Source organism: Tubulanus polymorphus, chromosome 2 (assembly GCF_964204645.1).
Source record: "Tubulanus polymorphus chromosome 2, tnTubPoly1.2, whole genome shotgun sequence".
NCBI classification, from domain to species: domain Eukaryota; kingdom Metazoa; phylum Nemertea; class Palaeonemertea; order Tubulaniformes; family Tubulanidae; genus Tubulanus; species Tubulanus polymorphus.
Genome location: NC_134026.1, coordinates 13,701,733 through 13,723,361, shown reverse-complemented (window position 1 = coordinate 13,723,361; position 21,629 = coordinate 13,701,733). Strand labels below are relative to the sequence as shown.

Here is a 21,629-nt window from a genome sequence, read left to right as displayed (position 1 = left end):
CAACTGAGTTGAATGATAGCGCAGCACATTTAAATCAAATGTTCTCACAGTATACACATGTGCACTGTATTCATTAATCTTACATTTCTTGGTCGTAACTAAGTGAATTTTGTAAAGCCCAGCTTTACATGGGGGTTTTCTTTTTTATACATTTTAAATGCAGCCTTCAGGGAACATGTCATGAAATGCCCCGGACCCTCTTTGGTGGCATATCGCTTTTCAGGCATTATACGCGAAACATCTTCGCGCATATAGAATGCGTTCACAGATTTTTTTGTGGCAACTGACAACCAACTCTTTTTTTTCTTGGTAATAGGCCTACGTCACGGCACTGAATGATCTTTTTAATGGTGGCCCGGTTCAAGCTACTGGTATGCGAGAGCCGACGAATACTGCTACTTTTTTTTGCCTGTGTATATGCAAGTGCCAATGGTTTTGCCATGACAACGCCGTGGCTCCCCTTTATTTGCCGAATTTTTTGTCCGATTATATCTTCGGCTGCTTGCGATGAGGATGGGTTTAAAACATCAGTGGGCCAGTTGCGCGACTACCTCCGATGTTTGCTTTTTGTTTTTCGGTAACGACTTACTGGCCTTATGAGTTGCATTATATAGAGAATGTTTGCAGCCATGAGACAAAGACTCGCTTGGGTGGTTCCGGAACTGGTCAGGTCTTTTTAGCTTGTTTTCGTTTTTCAATCATACTCGTGAACTCGCCGGCGTTTTTGAGCCGACCACCGCGACCTTTCGTCCCGCTTATGTTTGCGCCATTCATGACGTTGTTTTTCAACCGCATTCCTAGTTTCGATTATTAATTGGGGTTTTAAGTTTTATTCGCAATTGTTTACGGGCTGGGGACTCGGCAGCAGCAATAGATTCACGCGACTTATTGCGCAGTTTTCTATTACGTTCGCGGGTCTGGCATTTTATCTTGTCATGAGTTTCAATAGCTGTTTTAGATGGTTTTTTTTACTTAATTCCGCTTTGAACTCACTCCTCCTCTTGGTCGATGGATCAAGATGGCCGTCCTGTGACCTTTTTGTGCCCAAAAATATTAATTTATCATCAGTACCTCATTCGTAGGTGGATAAAAGTTTTTCCACATTATAGCCTATTGATACCTAAGCATATTTTGTTAGCACAATCAATTGGAAAGTTGTGGCTCATAATGTGTTCTATGATCGTGGTGTGTTTCAAGGTCATTGGTTTTTGTATATGCCCACCGGGGGCTTTGTACAAAAACTTAATATTTCTATATTATATTCGTACCTATGCATATTTTGTTACCAAAATCAGTTGCAAAGATGTAGGCCTAGCTCATGACATGGTCTATGATCGTGGTGAGTTTCACGGTCATTAGTTATTGGTCACCAGGGCCCGGTTTCACAAACAAGAATAAACTATTGATTCGAATAAGGTGATAATTCGATGGTTAAATCTGTTTCACAAACGGGAATTGGCGAAAACTTAACTAATTTGAATTATCTCCGAAGTTAATTCTGAATTGGCTACCCAAAGTGCATCATTCCTAATTAGTAATAAATTGTCGAAAAATGGAGAGCGCGGATCTCAAGCGTAAACAAAATTTCACTCGTGAGGAGAAGAACATGATCGTAGATCTGGTTAAAAACAATTATGATGTGTTGTATGGTCAGTTATACTATTCGAAAGGAATACCAAACATAAGCAAACAAAAGAAATGGAGCGAGATAGCAAGATCCGTCTCCAGTTTAGGATTCGGCACGAGAAGTGGCCCAGAAGTAAAAATTTGTTGGAAGAACTGTTAAAAAAAGGCGAAACAAGAGAAGATGATCATGAAAAACAAAGTAGCAAAAACCGGTGGTGGGCCACCTCCAAAATCGTTGGACGAGGCAACTTCGGCGATAGTCGAACTTTCTGATGGAGTGCCAAATTGGGATGGGATATTAGCTGACAATCCAATCGAAAGTGAAGGTGATCTTACAATAAAAAACATTCGAGTGTGAAGTCAATTAAGTACAAACAATTTGGAAAGGATAAAAAAACAAAATAATAAAATCGAAGGGACGTCAGCACAGTAGCCTGCATTTTAAGTAGGTAGGTTATTAACACGTTAAGACAAGTCTATCATCAATAGCCCTTCAATTCATATCTTCGACCTTGGAACTTTATTTATTTTGTTATAATTTTTATTTTTCGAGTTGCGTTTTGTTTGTTTACGTCTGCTAACTTCTAGGAATATTTGAGCATTCTATTATTTCGCGGATGGGTGTGATAGGTTCCGTGGCTCTTAGATACAACCTATCACCCCTTCTTCTAATCATGTCTTAAGTTCACGTCGAAAATTTGTTATTTTTAACGACTCACCTCGATTTGTGCATTATCACTATAAACAAATTGTTTTACATCTAGCGTATTGTATATCATCCTTCAATATCCATATATTCATTCTGAAATTCTGTGGTAAACTTGTTCAGGTTGAGCAGTTCGAATCCCATTGATTGCATTTATTTATTCAATTCTAAGCACTTAAACACCAGCGCTGTCATTTACAAATTTTATGGTTTGATCAGAATGAGATCGAGGAGACTGACGGTCACCAAAATCATCTGCTGAAAGCAGCCTTACCTGTAGGAAGTTCCACTCCTACAACCACCAGCACTGCAGCAGTCAACAACACCAAACGTGTAACCGCAGCTGACATAAATCATTAGCAATGGTTGAATCTGATCGAAGATAACAAGAGAATCAAGTTAGCGTGTCAGAAGTTGACCCTCGAAAACGTAAATGTACAGCTAGAGATCGCTAAATTGCAGAAAGAAACCGGGGTGGAAATTGTAATTCAAGAAGAATATACAGGAATTTTATTAATAAATTAACTTATAAACCAGCTTTTGAAATGTTGTTTGAAGATTTCATATGTTTAAATATATTTGAATAGCTTTAGGTCCTTTATTGTAAGAGATTCTGCTTTTCATTTCTCTCAGTCGAAATATTCGCTGACGATAAATTCTCTGACCGTCTGTCGTGCGTTTGCAGCATCAACTCCTTTTCACGAACTTCGCCATCAAAATTAAAACCCACATCTAAGTCGGGTTCTCCCATCGTAATAGCAATGTTATGAAGAATTGCACATGCTGTAATAACAGTGCAGGCTTTCCTCGGCGATATTCGAATTTCACCATGTAGAATATGGAATCGCCTGTTCCAAACTCCAAATGTCCTTTCAATGAGACATCTAGTTTTCTTGTGCGCAACATTATACCTTGACCATCAAGGGAAAACAAACCATTATACATATATATTTAATTGTATTATATTCTAAATTGTTGGATCTCAAAACTAACCTTTCTTGTCCTCTTGTTGAAGGCGCATGGTAGGGTGTGACTAGGTACGATTTACAACCATACCCACTGTCTCCTAAAAGCACACCATCTCTAACAAATCCACGATAATTCATTTCAAGGTGTCTAAAATTTAATTTTTATAAGACTAGCATGTGCCTTTAAGATTCAATAAGCCTTAAGGCATAGATAACATCAACCATGGATCACTTCGATGGCCTACCTGCCAAGTGCATAGTTGTTGAATATGTGCGCCCCATTCGTAGAACCTGGCCAATTGCTAACGATGTTGATGAATTTACCTAATTAACAGAAAGAATTATTGGTTTGATTATTTCAACCGGTGAAGTCATTAATAGTGAAAAGTGTCATTGAAAAATATTTTTTAACCATTAATGCCATTCTTAGTAACGGCTCGTGGCCAAAATGGAGTATTCCCTAAAAATTAATGTTGTTTAGCTTTGAATGGAGACACCGCTGTAAGTTTTATGGAAACGTGTATAAATAAGACGATTTGTTGACCATTACTATTGCATATAGCTTGAATGTTTATAGATGGATATGACTTGCGGTTGATGTACGCAGGTTCATTTTCACTCAGCCTTTGTATGCGGATGTAAGTCCCATACAACCAAAAAACCAGCGATTTCAATAAATTCTCTTTTTGCCGAGTTTGTTCAGCGGCATTAGGCCAGCAAATAAAATCATCCATGTGCTCTACTAAAACCGTACACACCCTTTCTATGATCCTGAATATGGATGCCTTTGAAATCCCAAATGTGTCTGCGCTTTCATTCATAAATGTCCCTGTCGCCAAATATCTCAAAGTGACGAGGATTTGGTGGTATGGTCGAATCGCATCCAATCGATTAGTATTTCATTGAATACTTACTCCAGTTAAATGTTCTATATATTCAATACTTTGTCTTCCAAATCTATATCTCATTCGCATCTCCTCATCACTAAAATTGTCAACTAATTCGAAACATTGTCGATTTCTGCGTTCGAGTCTAGCTCCGAAAAACAGTGCAGCAGCCATTTTCGTGGAAACTAATTCGAATTAGCCGATTTAATCCCACTCCGTGGCAGGATTAGATTGCCGGGTTAAACTAATTTGAATTTAAGTTAATTCGTGTTTGTGAAACGGGCATCGAAAATTAACCTCAAAATTTAAAATTCAAATTAGACAATTAATTTGAATTAGGTACTTAATCCCCGTGCGTGAAACCGGGCTGAGGGGCGTTGAATTGTAGAATAACTTAGTATTGACTCATTGTATTGGTACCTAGGCTTATTTTGTTACCATAATCAATTGCAAAATTGGAGCTCATGACACGTTCTATGATTGTGGTGAGTTTCAAGGTCATTGGGTTTGCATATGGTCACCAGGAGGCGTTGAATAGTAGAAGAACTTAGTATTTAGGGTTTTCTGTTTCTTTGCAGAAAACCCCATTGATATTCTTGTGATTATTAGGGTTTCTGCGAAAGCAGCAGAAACCCTAGTAATCACGAGAATTTTAATCAATGCAAGAAACCCTCCTTTAATTATGCTGATTATCATTATAATTATTTTCTTTTTCACTCTGGATCGTACTGAAAGGATATAAACTACTGCAACTTACTTTCACTGTCAGTGAAACCATTCTGTATCACAAGTGCTATGCTGCATTGACAAATACTGTATATAATGTATATTTTTCTGCACAACCATGTTTGTATACTTGTTTGTGTCAGGACACTGTCGACCCCGATTGCGTGCATGCTGACGCAGCCGCACCATGCCATTGAAGATGAAGGGATTTTCAGGCATCACGCTGGAAAAATATTTTTATGTCCGTTATTAACGTATTTGGAAAAAAAATTGCCGATTCAACGTCGTTGACAACCGAGCCGCGAAGCTCGGCCGCGAGTGGGGGGAGCTTGAGGGGGCATCCCAAATGGACTTCAAATGTACCGAGTGAAAACTTTCCTGGGATTGATTGAAATAAATCTTATTTTTGATAAAAATGGCAAACCGACCGACCCACTACTGTAATGAGCTACTTATGTTTGAAGTCGAGTGGGCATCATGTGAAAATATGCCTTGATGTGTGGCGTAGTTTAAGTTTTCCGGGAAACTGGCAGTGTTCCAATAAGCTGCCATTCATTCTTAGTGACTATGTTAAAGCTGGTAACATGAAAGCGCGCATTGTTACAATGTGCTGTTTCATTTTGCACACAGAGATGACGCACTAGTGGCAGTTTAGGCCTATAGTAGAACTTCATTAAATTTCAATTACGTTATTGTAGAGAACATGTTTGCATTTTAATGATGCTTAAAACATCATAACAAATAGAATAAATTTTTTTGTCAAATTGGGAAAATTCAATTAGCTTTGGATTGGGAGTATGTTACCGGACATAAACACGGCCCAGCGCGATACCTGAATTTAGAATCTTGTTCAACGGTTTTATAAAAGGGAGGTCTACAAACAGTCGATTTGGCCTACTTTAAACCATGGATTACTGGTCCAGATGGTTGTTAGCCCACCTAGGGTTTTTAGTCCCAGCAGGTTATTATGTTCACTTTTCGTCCGTCGTCTGTCAGTTTGTTGAATCAAAAGAATGCAACAGTTTAAACTTTCATATTCGTCAGCCTTCCCTTGCATCACTGGCAGCAAAAAAGGAATTTTTACATTTTGCTTTGTGCACTGTTTGCTGCTGTGAATTTAGTGTCGGCCGCGAAGGAATTTGCGATGTGAAGAAACACTGTTCTTAATAAGATAAAAACCCACCACCTGAGGTGACACCTGACGATGATCTCTAGGGAAACGTTGTGTTCTTATATTTTAGATTGTTTGAATAAATAAATTCTCAATTTTAAAATTCTTTTCATTTGTACATAGTGGGACTTTATCTTATTATCTGTTCACCACGTTTGAGTGTGAATATCGTACAAACACTGTTCTTCTGCCAATAGGTAGACAAAAGTAAGAATAAATGGATTTCGACATTTAAAAAAAACCCCATAAGTTATGATGGCACGACCAAAGTGGAAGTCCTATTTACCATGTTTCTTGTAAAACATATTTTCCTGTTAGCTGCTGCTGACCATGCTGGCCCTCCATTTCACGAAATATGTCCTAGAATAGTTATTCTGCAAATGGGAACAATGTTTTCAAGCCGAAATGTGCTTTTTCCGTCATTATTGACACCTTTGCTCATTGACCTTGTCATTTCAGTGATACGGTGAAAATTTGATGAGAGATGCAATACATTCAGAAGTCCTGCCAGAAGTAGAAAGTTGTTGGCAGTTCATAGTTTTATTTTCTTAAAAGTTTTTCATCAAAAATGTTGCGCATTCCATCAAAACTGATTGTTATTTCGGAATGAAAAAGTTTTCCTACTTAAGTTTTGCTTGTTCTTAACTCTATTTGATCACATAAAAGTGTTATTTTGCTGTTACTCCTTGAACCGCTGAAAATATGAAAAAAAGTTAAATGTGTCCTGAATTTGAAAATGATAAGGTTGGCAACACTGCGCTCATCATCTTCAATGTCCTTCTACAAATACCGGACTTTTATCCTTGTAGTCCCTCTACAAATACTGGACTTATCATCTTTAGTTCGCTCTTCTACAAAAACTGGACTCGTATCATCTTTATAGTCCTTCTACAATACCGTACTCTTATCATCTTCATAGTCCTTCATCTACAATACCGGCCTCTTTCATGCTTATAGTCCTTCTACAATACCAATCTGTAGTCATCTTTGTAGTCTTTCTACAATACCGGACTAGCCTCAACCAGCATGTCTACCAGAGTCGGGCGCGGATCCAGGATTTTGTAGAGGGGGTGCTGTCAGGGGATCTGGATTTTTTTTTAAATTGGGAGTCACAGATTGCTATTCTACAGTCCACATAAAAATGAAGCAAGAATTTTTACATAGACGTAACTGTTGAGTCGATTGCAGTAACAGCTTTAGAAATAAACAGTAATATTATACGACTAGCTGACTAGAAAATGATTGTGCCATGAATTGGAATTAACAGTCATTTTATCTGTTCCGTGGACAACAAAATTTGATTAAAGGAGCAAAATAATCATGTACCGTAACTTAGGAGAGGTGCGTTAGATACAATGTATATGTTTTAATGATGCTTAACAATACTGTGGTAGGTAGGTTTCAAGTAATGCACGAGGTACATATTCATATATCCATGGTCTATTGTAAAATTGTATTTCATGACATGTTCTATGTTTGTGGTGAGTTTCAAGGTCATTGGGTTTTGAATATGGTAAACAGGGGGCGTTGAATAGTAGAATGAATTAGTATTTCCATATTAAATTGGTAACTAGGCATATTTTGTTATCACAATCAATTACAAAATTGTAGCTGCTGACATGTTCTATGATTGTGGTGAGTTTCAAGGTCATTGGTTTTTTGTATATGGTCATTAGGGGCACTGAATATTGAAATTGTTAGATTGTTGAGCATTGGAAACCACTTCCCAAGTGGGCATGGTGACCCTGGACCCCTAGTTGTCCCTGGGTCATCACTGGTTTTGTTCACCATATATACCGTAGGCCTATTCGTTGGATTCAGGGTTCCTCGTATGTCTCGTTGCTGTTTGTTCTTGTAGTTCGCAGTCACTCCAATTTGGTCCCTTGAGCTGGATCCATTTGTCAAAATTTGAAGGAGACGAGGCGGCTGATTTTGAAGGCTAGAAGGAACTACAAAAGGTGCAATGTGGTCAATTCACGCGCGATCGAAAGGAAATGTGACGACCATCTGAGAGAAAAGGACGCGTATTTTTTATAAATTGGTTCCAGGCATAAGCCTTTTTGTTTTCACCATCAATTGCAAAATATTAGCTTGTTACTTGTTCTATGATTGTGGTGGGTTTCAAGGTCATTGCTTTTAGTTTATTGGTCACCAGGGGCGTTGAATATAGAAACTGTTAGATTTTGAGCATTTTAAACCACTTCCACAAGTGGGCATGGCGGACTGGACCCCTAGTTATATTTTTGGATTATCTGAAACATCATGAGAGGTGAAACATATTTTGACTTGTACATTGCTTTTACAGTTGGTGGGCTGACCACACTTGTATCTTGTTCTGGGGATATCATTAATTTGTTCAAGCGTTAGAAGTGGTAAACATACATGCATTCAATCACATGTGGCAGATATGTTATTCACAAAGGACATCCAAATTGAAAAGTGAAAGGCTAAATGTTCTTTTGTTGACAGTTATTTGTAATTATTCTTTTGTTGACAGTTATTTCTAATTATCTTTTCAGCCTGAACGTATGCTGAAGATGTGGCTTGGTGAATTTTTGAAGGTATGTGCTTTTTTGCTTTATACACCTTTGGTTTATGTATCTACCTAGATCCTGCCTTGAAACTGGTCCGATCAGAATCAAGATGGCTGACTGGCAGTCTTTGTTGTTTGCAGAAATCAGCACTTTTTACACATTTTTAGGATCGACTGTTTTGATCCTTGTTCTGAGAGTGACTTTCTGTTAGCTCTTGGTGGCACAAATTGTAACCTCTGGATGAACACTGCTGATATTTTGTCATTAGGTCGGAAATAGGGGTTGGAACTGATATGGCAAGTTCTGCCATCAGCTTAAGCTGTTTGGAAGTACTGTGAGAAAATGTGCAAAATTTCAATAATTTTTTCCCCATTCTGCTAATGGATGCTAGATCTAGTTTCATGACATCACAGGAAATCCCTGCAGAAGGGCATCACTTGGAAATCCCTCTAGAAGGGCTTTCCCAGTGACATCATTATAGAGAACTGTTCTACCATGTATTTGTGAGGGACTCAGGGAAAACTACAGAAGCCCTTTGGTGACGTACGAGATAATCTTTTCACAATTTTGACTTATTATGTCTAGTTTATGTCGAAATTCACCTAACTGGTATTTTTATGTAGAAATTCGTGGTATGTCTAATTTTTATTTATTTTTATGTCAAATTTCGAGATAAGTCCACATGAAAATAACACATTTGACATAATTAACTTGAATGGAAAGAAAACTTGAAATTCGATATAATAAGTCAAATTTAGTACGTCGAATTTCGAGATAATAAGTCGAAATTCGACATAAGAAGACGAAATTGTGAAAAAATATCTCGTATGTCACCTAGGGGCTTCCGTAGAAAACCCATTACCATGTATATCATCTAAGTTGAGCATGCTTACTACACAGTACACCATGATGATTTCATCTTAATCAGCTGTTTATACGTAATTGCAAATCCAAGAAAATATTGATTTTGGTGCTCAAAATTAAAATGTACTCAGTTGATCCTACTGGACCCATGGTCCTTTATTGACGTTTTCAAGGAAAATTTTGAGAACGCTGTGATCAATCATCTTGATCTTTAACGTATGTTTGTTTCTACCCATGGTTCATCAGCGCAACAAAAATTGGCTGGATCGGATGCAAGATGGCCGTCATGTGACCTTTTTTGCCCTCAATTCTGATAGCTGTAGCTCCCAAATGGTTGGCCATTTTTCATTGAAATTTGTGATGGTTTTACTTTGAGAAGGGCTGTTAAACATATCGGACATATTTTTTTATCAGTCAAGCAAGACGCAACCAGTAGCCATCTTAGTGTCATCAATCCTCATTTATTTTGTAACCACATTCAACTGCAAAGTTGTAGCTTATATTGAATGGTTGTGTTTGAGTCTCAAGGTCATTGATTTTTGTATATGGTAACTAGTGGGCATGTATATGGTAACTAGGCATATTTTGTAACCCTGATTAATTGCAACATTGTAGATAGATATTTATATTGATTGTGGTGAGTTTCACGATCATTGGTTTTTGTGTATGGTCACCAGGCGGCATTGAGTAACTGAGTAACTTAGTATATTCATATTGTATTGGTCTCTAGGAATATTTTGTAACCACAATCAATTGCAAAATTGTGTCGCGAAGTGCGAATATATTTTTTATTATTGATCAGTATTATTAACTACGTCATTGATTGATTGCAGTGGCATCGATATGTTTGTTTAATTTGTGTTCAATTTTTGGTGTGACATTTGTTATGGAACACTCTGTATTGTAACCTTTGCTACTGCTGCCATCTATAGGGAAAAAATGTGTGAATGCTCACTTGCCAGAACCGGAAGTGAAAAGAATGAATAAAAAGTCATGAAAACTAGAAAAACTGGTCGTTAAAAGTTACTTCTCGGCTCAATCGAAGGGACAAGGATGGAATCAAGACAAATTGTAGATTGTGATAATTCAATTCAATTCAATTCAATTAATTCTTTATTGTTCCGTAACGTAGTTAAACATTATAAGATTAAGTGCAATAAAGACAGGGGGATAAAATATAACATTTTAAAGATAGAGATAACAAAAACAATAACAGTTTAATATACATATATACACGATGTAGACAGGTTTTCAGTAAGTGAATCAGTGATAGTTTAATTAATGGATACTGCGACGTAACACTCAGATTTCAGATTGTTTTTTTTTTCATGAGTTAGACCCTTTCTCGATGTATTTCCCTAAATATTTGGCCATTTCTATAGAGGACATTATAGTTACAAATTTGACTTTATCATTTACATTCGACATGCTAGGATATTGATTATAAAATTTATTCAACAGATCTGTTCTTAAATTATCAAATTTTGCACACTCCATTACAAAGTGGAACTCGTCTTCTACTACTCCATGTTCTATGATTTTGGTGAATATCAAGTTCATTGGTTTTTGTATATGTTCACCAGGGGAGTGTGTTGAATAGCTGAATAACTTAGTATTTTCCTATTTTAGGCCTATACCGGGTAGGCATTTTGAAGCCACAATAGCTTGTGACATGTTCTATGACTGTGGTGAATTTAAAGTCATTGCTATCTGAATTTGTTCCCCAGGTGCATGGGTAATTGAAATTGTCTGTTGAACATTTAAAACCACTTCCCAAGTAGGCATGGTGTCTCAGGACCCCTAGTGAGAATCAACTGTGTTGATCCTTATAGAATGGTCCTGAGAGTAACTTTGTTAGCTTTTGGTGGCACAAATTGTAACCAATGGATATAGGCTAGACAGCTGATATTATGTCACTACCGTATTTTCCGGCTAATAAGCCAATTTTGTAGCCTCAGATTTTTACTCTTACCCCAAAATATCATGATCGGCTTATTGGACAGATATGATCTTACCTAAATGATTACTTCCCGAACTATGTCACTTTTATGCTCCTGAAGCATCATCAAAATAAATGTGAGTGTTCAATTTTTATTTGGGGTCATTATTTACTACCAATAATCTATTTAGAACTATTTTGTTACTTCGTTTCTTTCGTCACCTCACAGCGGCATTACATTTGTATATACTGGCATCAGCAGTCAGCCGTGTGTTTGCGAATGTAGGTTACAATATATGGCTCTATCACCTGAGCGAGTCTATATATAGCACAGTGACTCATCGATGCTGGTATTCGCAGTACTCTCAAACATCGGCAGGCGCCTATTGTCGGCCTCATATATCGTCAATTAAGACAAACTAATTGACAAATCTGTGGATTGAATCATTCACCCCGGATTACCCAAATTCAAAACCGCGCGCAGCAGACAGAATTTCCGCTATTTTGGTTAACAAGGGACTCCCCCTCTGGTTTCCCATGATCAATAATGTCTATGACGCGTTGCGTAGGGGATTCCATAGAATTCCCTCACATAATTTATGATAATAATGTTTACTTGCATTCTGATTGGTAAAAATCAGGTGTAGTTTGAACGTAGGCAGTGTTAACATTTGTGACATCATGAAAGCCGCTGATAGTGGCTTAACGTAGTCATTGAGTTGAAATCTCCTGATGAAGGGCCTCGGGTTTAAGAAATCCATGTATTTTAGGCTAAAAAACTGCCCTCGGTTTATTGGGCGAGTCGGCTTAATCGCCAGAAAATACAGTAAGACGGAAATAGGTGTTGGAATTGCTATGGCAAGTTTCATTCGTCAGCTCGAAGCTGCTGCAGCTACATCTCGTTGATTGCTAATCTTATTGAAAAAAATTGAATATATTTTCTTTTCTATCACATCGAAAAAGAAGGCTCACAATGCTATACCTATTGCTTTCATTTGCACCCCCCTTTCTCAAATTGCTGTATCGGCCCCTGGTGAATAGGCAGTGGGCAAGGATTGATATATACAGCTGGTAAAATCCTAAGTTGAAACAAGGTTAAGTTTTAGATATACATCTAGAATCGAGGGACCAGCACAAGATGTTTAGAAGTGAGTAGACCCTTGAACAGGTATAAGATCCCCTAGTTTTCAAATTTTTTCTTGCAAATTTGAGTCTTTTATGATTAATTTAGAGCCTTGGAAACTTCTCTAAAGCCGCCGATTTTCAAAAAATTTACGGGGTAGAACCCCCAAACCCCCGTGTTATGCTTGGATACTGCATTGATGCTAATTTCGAACCCCCTTGAAAATTGCATCAACAAGGAGATGGCTGTTGTCAGCCGTCGAAAATTACTGTAAGGATCTATATGGTGATGCTGTAACGCTGCTTGGCATGCACGTTTGGTATGATAACAGGCTGAATAATCGTTGTAGTAGAAAAGATGAGCGCTGTGTTTTCTGTTCGATAGAATTTGTAATAAATTGTAATATCTTGTGACCTGAAAATACTAAGCAGCAAACTATAGGTATAGGTCGAGGTCTGAATATTGTAGTGGTAAATTCCAGGATTTAAAACGATCTAATACTACGCCCAGGCGTTTTAACTTCCGTGGCCATATATAAGAAGAGGTTTCGTTTCCAAGACTCAATATTCAGCCAGCCTCTTGATATGTGACATCATACGAATTTTATGTGGATATTTTTTCATATTGTGAAAAACATTTTTTTTGAAAATATAAAGATAGTTTCCCTGCTGTGCCTACCTGTACCCTACGAAATATTGGTCGTAGACCATAAACAAATGTTTATCTTTGGTCTTATTTGACTACAAAATAATTCTTTAAGAAAGATAAAATACAATAGGCCTATAAACTTCTAGAACTTTGAAGTCACAAATTAAAAAGATTTTTCAAGCAATCACCTTACTCCAAACAACCTCTAGCTTTCAAGGTAAACGACACTTTGCCCCTTGGGCAATTTATTTCTTCTCGCCACCAAGGGGAGCTGAATATTGAATTATGTATGATTTGCCAAATTATATTGGTACCGATGGGTATTTTGTAACTACAATCGATTGCAAACTTGTAGCTTAATAAATGTTACATCATTTTGTTGTATCAAGGTCATTGGTTTTTGTATCTGGTCACCAGGGTGTGTTGATGGCCAAATAACTGAGTATTGTAATGTTGTATTGGTCCCTCAGCATATTTTGTAACCACATCAATTGCAAAATTGTAGCTTGTGACATTTTCTATGATTGTGATGTGTTATAAGGTAATTTCTTTCTGAATATGTTCGCCAAGGGCATAGAATATTGAAATTTTTTTTTTTTGATTGTTGAGCATTTTAAACTACTTGGTGTGGTGTCCCTGGAGTACTAGTTTTATGTGAGCGTTTGTTTAATTGGTATTAGGTCTAATCAACGTATAAGTGATGCGATTGTGGCTTTGCAAACCTCTGTAGATGATGTTGTCGGCTTGTTAAAATTTCTTTAAAAACTGTGTTGGTGCACAAAATATTGTCGGAATCCAGTTATTTTGGGAAGTTTTGAAGACACTTTAATCAGGGATGAAAATCTCGATTTCCGCAGTTGGAGGTATGTAGATCCGTTGGGAAAATGATGGGGGGGTTAGGGTCTTGGGGAAAAGTTGAGAGTTAGATCGTAGCATACTTAAAGAACAGACCAGCGTCTCATAAAACCGGTGCTTCGATCCCTGAAATCTTTGTTCTTTAACATCATTGCGAAACACCCCCGTTGGTCTAGCATTCAACAAAGCATAGCCTATGTGCTCAATAAAAGGAGTCATTGTTTTAATTCAGGCGCAATGCGCTTGTCTTGAGTGATAGATTGGAAGATTATAGATGGGGGTTCCTCTTGGGACTTAACAATTTATTGACAAGTGCATTCAAGTATGAACATGTTCTAGTGATTTGGATATTGCGGAGCTTTCCTTTTCATGTACTCAAGACACAAACAACGAACGATCAATCACGTGGCAGTCCTATTTTTTCATTTGGAAATGGGCCTCAGATGCGCTTAAAACTCCTTGAAATTTCAAAAGTTTCTTGGGGGAGGGCCCCAAATCCCCCTTTAGGGGCTTCACACCTTTTGGTGCGCGCAACTGCTGCAGCAGTAGTTAGCCTATTAACTTAATTTCTAATTCATCCACGTTTTTTAAACGCCTCTGTTTTCATCCCTGTTTAATGGATTGTCTTTATATTTGGTTTATACATTTATATACCAAGATACATTTTCAACAGATCAGAATCAAAATGGCCATCTAGCGCCATTTTTGTTTGCCACAACTAGCACTTTTTACATATTTTTGGCGAACCTAAGGTTTGCCTATGCAAACGGTCTGGAGAAGCAGTTTTCATTGAAAATGAATAGAGTACCGGTGTGTCAACAAGGCACAAACATTGGCTATTGAAACAATAGTGTTGATTTTTGGTGTCATGGTCTGGCTTAATGAGTTCTCAAGCCAACAAAAATTTCATAGTGATCGAGGTATTTTTAGGGGAACCTAAAAATCCTGCTTTTTGGCATTAAGTAATGGCACGTTTTTATATATGACAATTTGCATACTTGGAATTGAAATATATAAAAGTTCAATCCTTCCTGGAAGTGTAACCGTTTTTTGTGTGACTCATTCCGATGTACTTTTCGACCTGCAGGCCCTCACTTTATCAACCCCCTAACTTTTCTTGCTTCTATTTATCTCAGCTTGTGAGAATATATTTACACCCACTGTCCTTATTGTTTCATTTAATATCTGTAGTTTGTTTTGATTGACCATAGACGTGTAAACAAAGTTCACTTAACACTTCGCATGCATGCGCGTACGTTCTAATCAAGCACAGTTACACACGTACACACGTACACACATGCATAGTCTACACTATGTATATTACTAGTGATGGATACTTCAATGCTGCTTGCTAGTGCCTGTGTATTGTGTCAAATGACGTCCAAATAAAAGATTTGTTTTAAATAAAGTATTTAGAATTCATCATGAATAATCATTTAAAATATTATAGCAGAAGATGAGCGCTGTGTTTTCTGTTTGGAAGAATTTCTTATAAATTGTAATTTCTTGTGACCTAAAAAATACTAAGCAGCAGCTATTGTTTCGCTTGGTGTTTAAGTCGAGGTCAATATTTTAGCAGTAAAAGTCGCGGTTTAAAACGATCCACTTACGATCCACGTATGCAATATCTTAGGTAGCTTCTGCGGCCCAATATTGGCAGAGGTTGCCAAGACTATTTAGTCACCCTCTGATTGGTGAAATCAAATGATTTTTTAATCTAAATGTTTTCCATATTGTGAAAAATATTTTTTCAAAATATAAAGTAGTTTCTCTTATACCTGCGCCCTACCAAATTATAAAATGTATATTTTGAACCTTATTTGGCTTCAAAATAATTCTTTGGAAAAGATGAAATACAATATAAACTATAACTGTACTCATTAAAAAGATTTTTCATAGGCAATGCCCTTGCCAAACAAGCTCCACTTTGAAGGTAAACCACTTTGCCAGTGTTTTCATTAATAGCCGGGTGTCGGGTTTTGGACATGTCTGTCAGTCCTTTTAGACCCGGCTGATTTTTTCAACCCGACATCATTCCCGGTGTATTTTCTGGTCAGCAGTATTTGTGAATATATGCTCCACACATCACAACTGCTGCGTGGTTTGACTCTTCTCACTATTGTAAGCTATGAGAAAAACACGCCTAGACGCACGTGACTTAGTTTAGGTTTTCCAAGAAATTGGCAATGTTCCAATCAGCTGTCAGGGCAGCTGAAAGTGCCACGCATGTTTGCTGTTGCTACAGGATTCCGTGCGTAGCAGGCCAATAATGGCGCAATTGGCGGCCATCTTGGTGTCATTAGTACTCATTCGTTGGTGGGAAAAAGTTTTTCGACATTATATTGATACCTAAGCATATTTTGTTACAACAATGAATTAGAAAGTCGTAGCTTATAACGTGTTCTATGATTGTGTTGAGTTTCAAGTTCATTGGTTTTTGTATATGGCCACCAGCGGGGTGTTGAATAATACAATATCTTAGTATTTCTATATTATATTTGTACCAACACATATTTTGTTACCACAATCGATTGCAAAGTTGTAGTTCATGACATGTTCTATGATTGTGGTGAGTTACAAGGTTATTTGGTTTTTAATATGGTCACCAGGGGGCATTGAATAGTAGAATAACTTTGTATTTCCATATGAAATTGGTAATGAGGCATATTTTGTTATCACAATCAATTATGAAATCATAGCTGTTGACAGGTTCCATGATTTCACAATCAATTACGAAATCGTAGCTGCTGACATGTTCTATGATTTTGGTGTTTTTCAAGGTCATTGGTTTTTGTATATGGTCACCAGGAGGCGTTGAATATTGAAATTGTTAGATTGTTGAGCATTTGAAACCACTTCCCAAGTGGGCATGGTGTCCCTGGACCCCTAGTTAATCACTTGGAGCACGGATCCCCTTTGAATCATATCTAACTTTAAAACAAACTTTTTTCTGATATTTCCGTTTTGACTCATTATCTATTTATGATCATTTGAAAAAAGTAAGATTTCTCCTCATTGGAATTCAATCCAGTTTTCATTCTTAATTTTTCTGCAGTCCATCAAAGATTTTACGTGGAAAATACTCAAAGAGGAAGCTATGATCCCCTCCATTTTGATAGATCCGTGATCTTAGAAATCAATATATTTTATATAAGATTTTAAATTTCATTTTCTCCTTCAACCTTTCATTCATGCTGATAAATCAGTAGGCCTACTCCAACCAATTTGGAGGGCTTTAGTATAGGCATTTGGTCACTGGCTTGAAAAATTTCAAATCTCTTAAAAAGTTGCTGCAGTTGGCAGTGAATTTTACATAAGAATGGCAGTGAAATTCACTTTTTAGCCTGATTTTCTTGTAAAAAGTGCGTACTTAGGTTTGAAAAAAAGTGAGTTTAAGTGCTTATATTTTTCCTATAGCCTTACAGCTATGAACCCTGTTTTGGCCTTCAGTCAAAGTTTGTGGAGACTCTGCTGTTTTACTAAGGCAGCTGTCAATTGCAACTCTCTTGCCCCCCTCCACAGTCAAGCAACACTTAATCGACACTTCCTGTATTATCTATCATCCAGGAAACGACAGTTTATCACCCAGTTTAATATTTCCGTAAGCTCAGGATTCGACTCTATGTCACAAGGTTTAAATATTTCTCCACCCAGGGATCGACGCTTGATCACAGAAAAAAAAGCTGTTCGTCTAAAAAGAGACATGCAGTGACTGGGTCGAAATTTTTCTTGGGCAAGGGATCGACGTCATATCACTTGGAAAGTTATTGAAATCCAAATATCGACACATGGGCTATTTTCGCATGGGCTAAATTATGTATATATTGTATTAGTAATATTATGTTGAAATGGCCTGTTCCTTTAATTTTGTTTTTTATAAATTTGCTTACATGGCAATTTATTTCCCTGAAACCTCATTTTCCCTAATTAGGGAAAGCTTTGCTAAGGTCACAATGGATATACTTGTGTACCCCCAAAATGACATAATAAGAGCAAAGCAGAGTGATTTTTAAAAAAAGCCCATAAGGACATGTCATTTTGGGGGTACATAAGTATCAGTCTGCTTTGCTCTTATAACTGCACTGCATGCTTGTGTAACCCTACCATGACATTTTCCTTTCATCTGTTAGGGATAATGACAACCGTACAAATTTTCATTTTTTACACTGGAAAGAAGATTAATTCTCTGTTGTTTATTGGCTATACCTGATAGTAGAATATGTATGTTGTAATATATGCTTTCTTTCATTATCTTTGTCTTGACTTCAATTAATTAAAGTGATATTATCTTAAAAATATGTTCTATGGTAATAAGGAAAGCATCAGGTTTTGACAAAAAGAGTATTCAGCCAATCATTCAGGAAAACAGAAGTGTGAATAGCATCTGGATGATCACTTATTTACCAGCAGCAATAGACTGTAAATCCAAACACCACTTTTTGTCAAACCCGGTGGATGTCATGACTGTCCCAAGTCAGTTGAAGGGGAGGGAACAATAATGCATCGCAGTAAAATAATGCAGAAAAACATCAATCAGATCTTGATTTGTTACACCATTTTTACACTGGATTTGAACTTGCTTGCCTCAGAATGGTTTCAGTCAGAATTCTGCTCACCTAAAAAAAAAGTTTGGTCCTACTGTAACAGGTTTTCAATTTTATACATGTTAGCTCAAGTGTCCATCCCATGAATTCTAAGGTTAGCAAATCTACTGTTTCCACTCACTCATCCATTTTGAAGACGACATGAAGAGACTGACTGATGAACAAATCTCCACCCCAAAGATTGACAAACCAGCAACTAAAGTAATTGTGAAAGTTCTAATTAGTTTCATTTTGGTGTTCTCTATGCTCTCAAGGGTATTGTGGCAGATTAGATTAGAAACATAACCTCAGTTGCCTTCGCTTTTAGTAACACAAATACAGTTAACCTTGCCTAACTCAAATCGTTGCAAATGACGTCTACCTATTGATAGCTCAGTAAAAATTTTGTGGTCCTAATCTGTCCAAGTTAGACAAGGTTTAGTGTACATTTGAAAAATACCAGCAAGAAACCATGGATGAATATAACACGTACATTATATTTACTTAAAAAACCCTGAATGAAATAGATTTTAGCTTAAACAATAACAGTGATAGCAAAATAAATGCGGTGGGATCAGTAAATTACAAGTTGATCACACTAATGCGTGTTATGTTGAGACAAAAGAAAAACAAACACTCAGAATTTTAAACTGAAACAAAAAACGATTCAGTACAAATTCTGAGTATGGGATGTTAACAACAATAAAATTCTATGATGTATACCTACATCAAGCTTTGTTATTTGACAAAATTAAATTCAACCTTAATTTAAAACCCACTTAATACAGAATTTGAAATATTAAAAAAGAATTTCATTTCGCTTTTGAATTTGTTTTCAATCTTTTATATTCTGTTTATAGTGGGCTTTAAAATTATAGCCTGTTCTCCACGTGGCAAAATCAAAACAATATCAAAAAAATTACATCATTTATTATGAAATTTCAACTTCGACTGTTATACTTCAACAGCAAGCCAGATCACCAGATAACTGAATAGAGCATAGTCCTGTTCTTCTGGCTGACAGCTTGAAACTTGCCTAAAAATGAGAAATGAAGTCATTATAATGTGGTGCCTCCGCAAAATGAACAAATAGAAGAAATAATCTTAAGCATACTAATGGGACCTCCCTATTTCTCAATAAAGTAAAATTTCTTCTTATGGTTTATCAGACCACTGTATATTTACAGGGTGCCCTTTTTTATCATATTCGTTGAATTTAGAATGGTATCCAGTCATACCCAGGAATGCTCCTAACTGTTTCTTGGTGTCAGGAAGAACTACTTGTAACACGCGTTCAACTTTATCATCTTGGCAACGAATATTGTCACCCCAAAAACTGTGACCCACAAAATCAATCTCGAAATAACTAAACTTACCACTTTGATGGACGGGCTGTTAATCCATTTTCTCTTAATCTCTGAAAAACACTTCTCAATGTGCCTACATGATTCTTTTACTGAACCAATGATTAAATCATCAATATAATTGCCGGAATCTTCGATATTCTGTAACAATCTTCTCATCATCCGACAAAATACTTGACCAGAATTCACTAACCCAAATGGCATAACCTTAAATTGTTTCAACCCGCTTTCTGTTTAAAAACTAGTCAAATGCTTACAGCACTCGCACATTGGTATCTGCCAATAGCCTTTCGCTAAATCAATTTTGGTTAGAAAATTCTTGCCTTTCATTTTCATCAAAACCGGCTCTTGATCTGACGTAGGCTCGGCCAGAAACTTTGTCTGAGCATTTAACCTCCTGAAATCAATACAATAGCCTATCGTACCGTCAGGTTTACCTACTACTATGGGTGGACTAGAGAAATTACTATCAGACTCTTCTATAACGTCCATTTTCTCCATCTTCTCAACTTCTTTTAATTGCTTATGAAGTGAAAAAGGAGTGGGGTATGGTTTCATGCGCACAGGGGTATCATCCTCTAACTCAATATGCATTTTTTTAAAACTAGTTCTACCCGGCAAATCACTAAAAACATCTGTGTATTCCTGTAATAAATCTCTTAACTCGTCCTGTTGTTCACATGACAACTTGGGATTTATATCAGCGACCCTCCATGACTCTTTGGACTCATAAGGACAAAATTCTTTACCACACGTTTCGTCCTGAACACACTCGGCTGAGTTGTTTTCAAACATTTGTAATCCCACTGGACATATCGGCCCCACTCCGCGCGGTTGCGCCACCGCGCGGGATTTACGCGAAGCAGCAAACACAAACATGGCCACTCTCTCAATTTTCGGCTGTTAGGGTTTTAAGGCACAATATAAGTTGATGATGTGATATGGCGATGTTAATGATAATTCCACAGTGAAGCTAGTCACGAACGGTGCCGATTGAGTGTACAGCTGCCAAAAACACTGAAATGTGCGTGGTTGCGTAATTATTTGCAGTGAATTGCAGACGAAACATGAAGCCTTAACGGCCGTTTAAAAAAAAATTATACCAATCGCAATTGTAAAATAAAAATGAGATAGAACCCAAGTTAAAATTCTGGCCATTTCTAAAATGTTATTACTAATTTTTAGTCAGTGCCGAACGTTCAGTTTTCCAACATTAATGAGGGGTGGTAGGTAGTCATGCAATTCAAGTCATCATTTATTACACGTTACTTCTGTGTTGTTGAAAATCTCGCGAGTCCTGGACCAAACCCCATTGAACAATGTGATCTGTGTGCTGGCCACAAATGCACACAGATCACACTACCCTACCCATTACACACTCCAGTACCCACAGCTTTCATATATCCATCCAAATATTTAGTGTCTTTCTTCCTGGATCTGTACAACTTAATGTCTTCTCTCTATCAAATACTTTTTAAGCATATTCACATGAAATGTTTTCACTTTCCCATTAGCGTCTATCTTATAATCATTTTCATACCCCGGTACCGTACCCGTAACCCTGAAAAGACCTTTCCACTGCATAGTTAACTTATTACTATCGGTTGGCAACAATAATAGTACCTTATCGCCTAA

At 37.1% G+C, this 21,629-nt stretch overlaps 1 protein-coding gene across 1 annotated transcript in view; it reads left to right on the top strand.

Annotated features, from left to right (window-relative positions):
• LOC141900106 (inositol polyphosphate-5-phosphatase A-like) overlaps positions 1-21,629 on the top strand; it is a 221,486-nt gene that overhangs the window by 9,172 nt on the left and 190,685 nt on the right. The window contains exon 2 of the mRNA XM_074786850.1: positions 8,604-8,645. Coding sequence (XP_074642951.1) covers positions 8,604-8,645 — 42 coding nt within the window. The remainder of the gene's footprint in view (positions 1-8,603; positions 8,646-21,629) is intronic.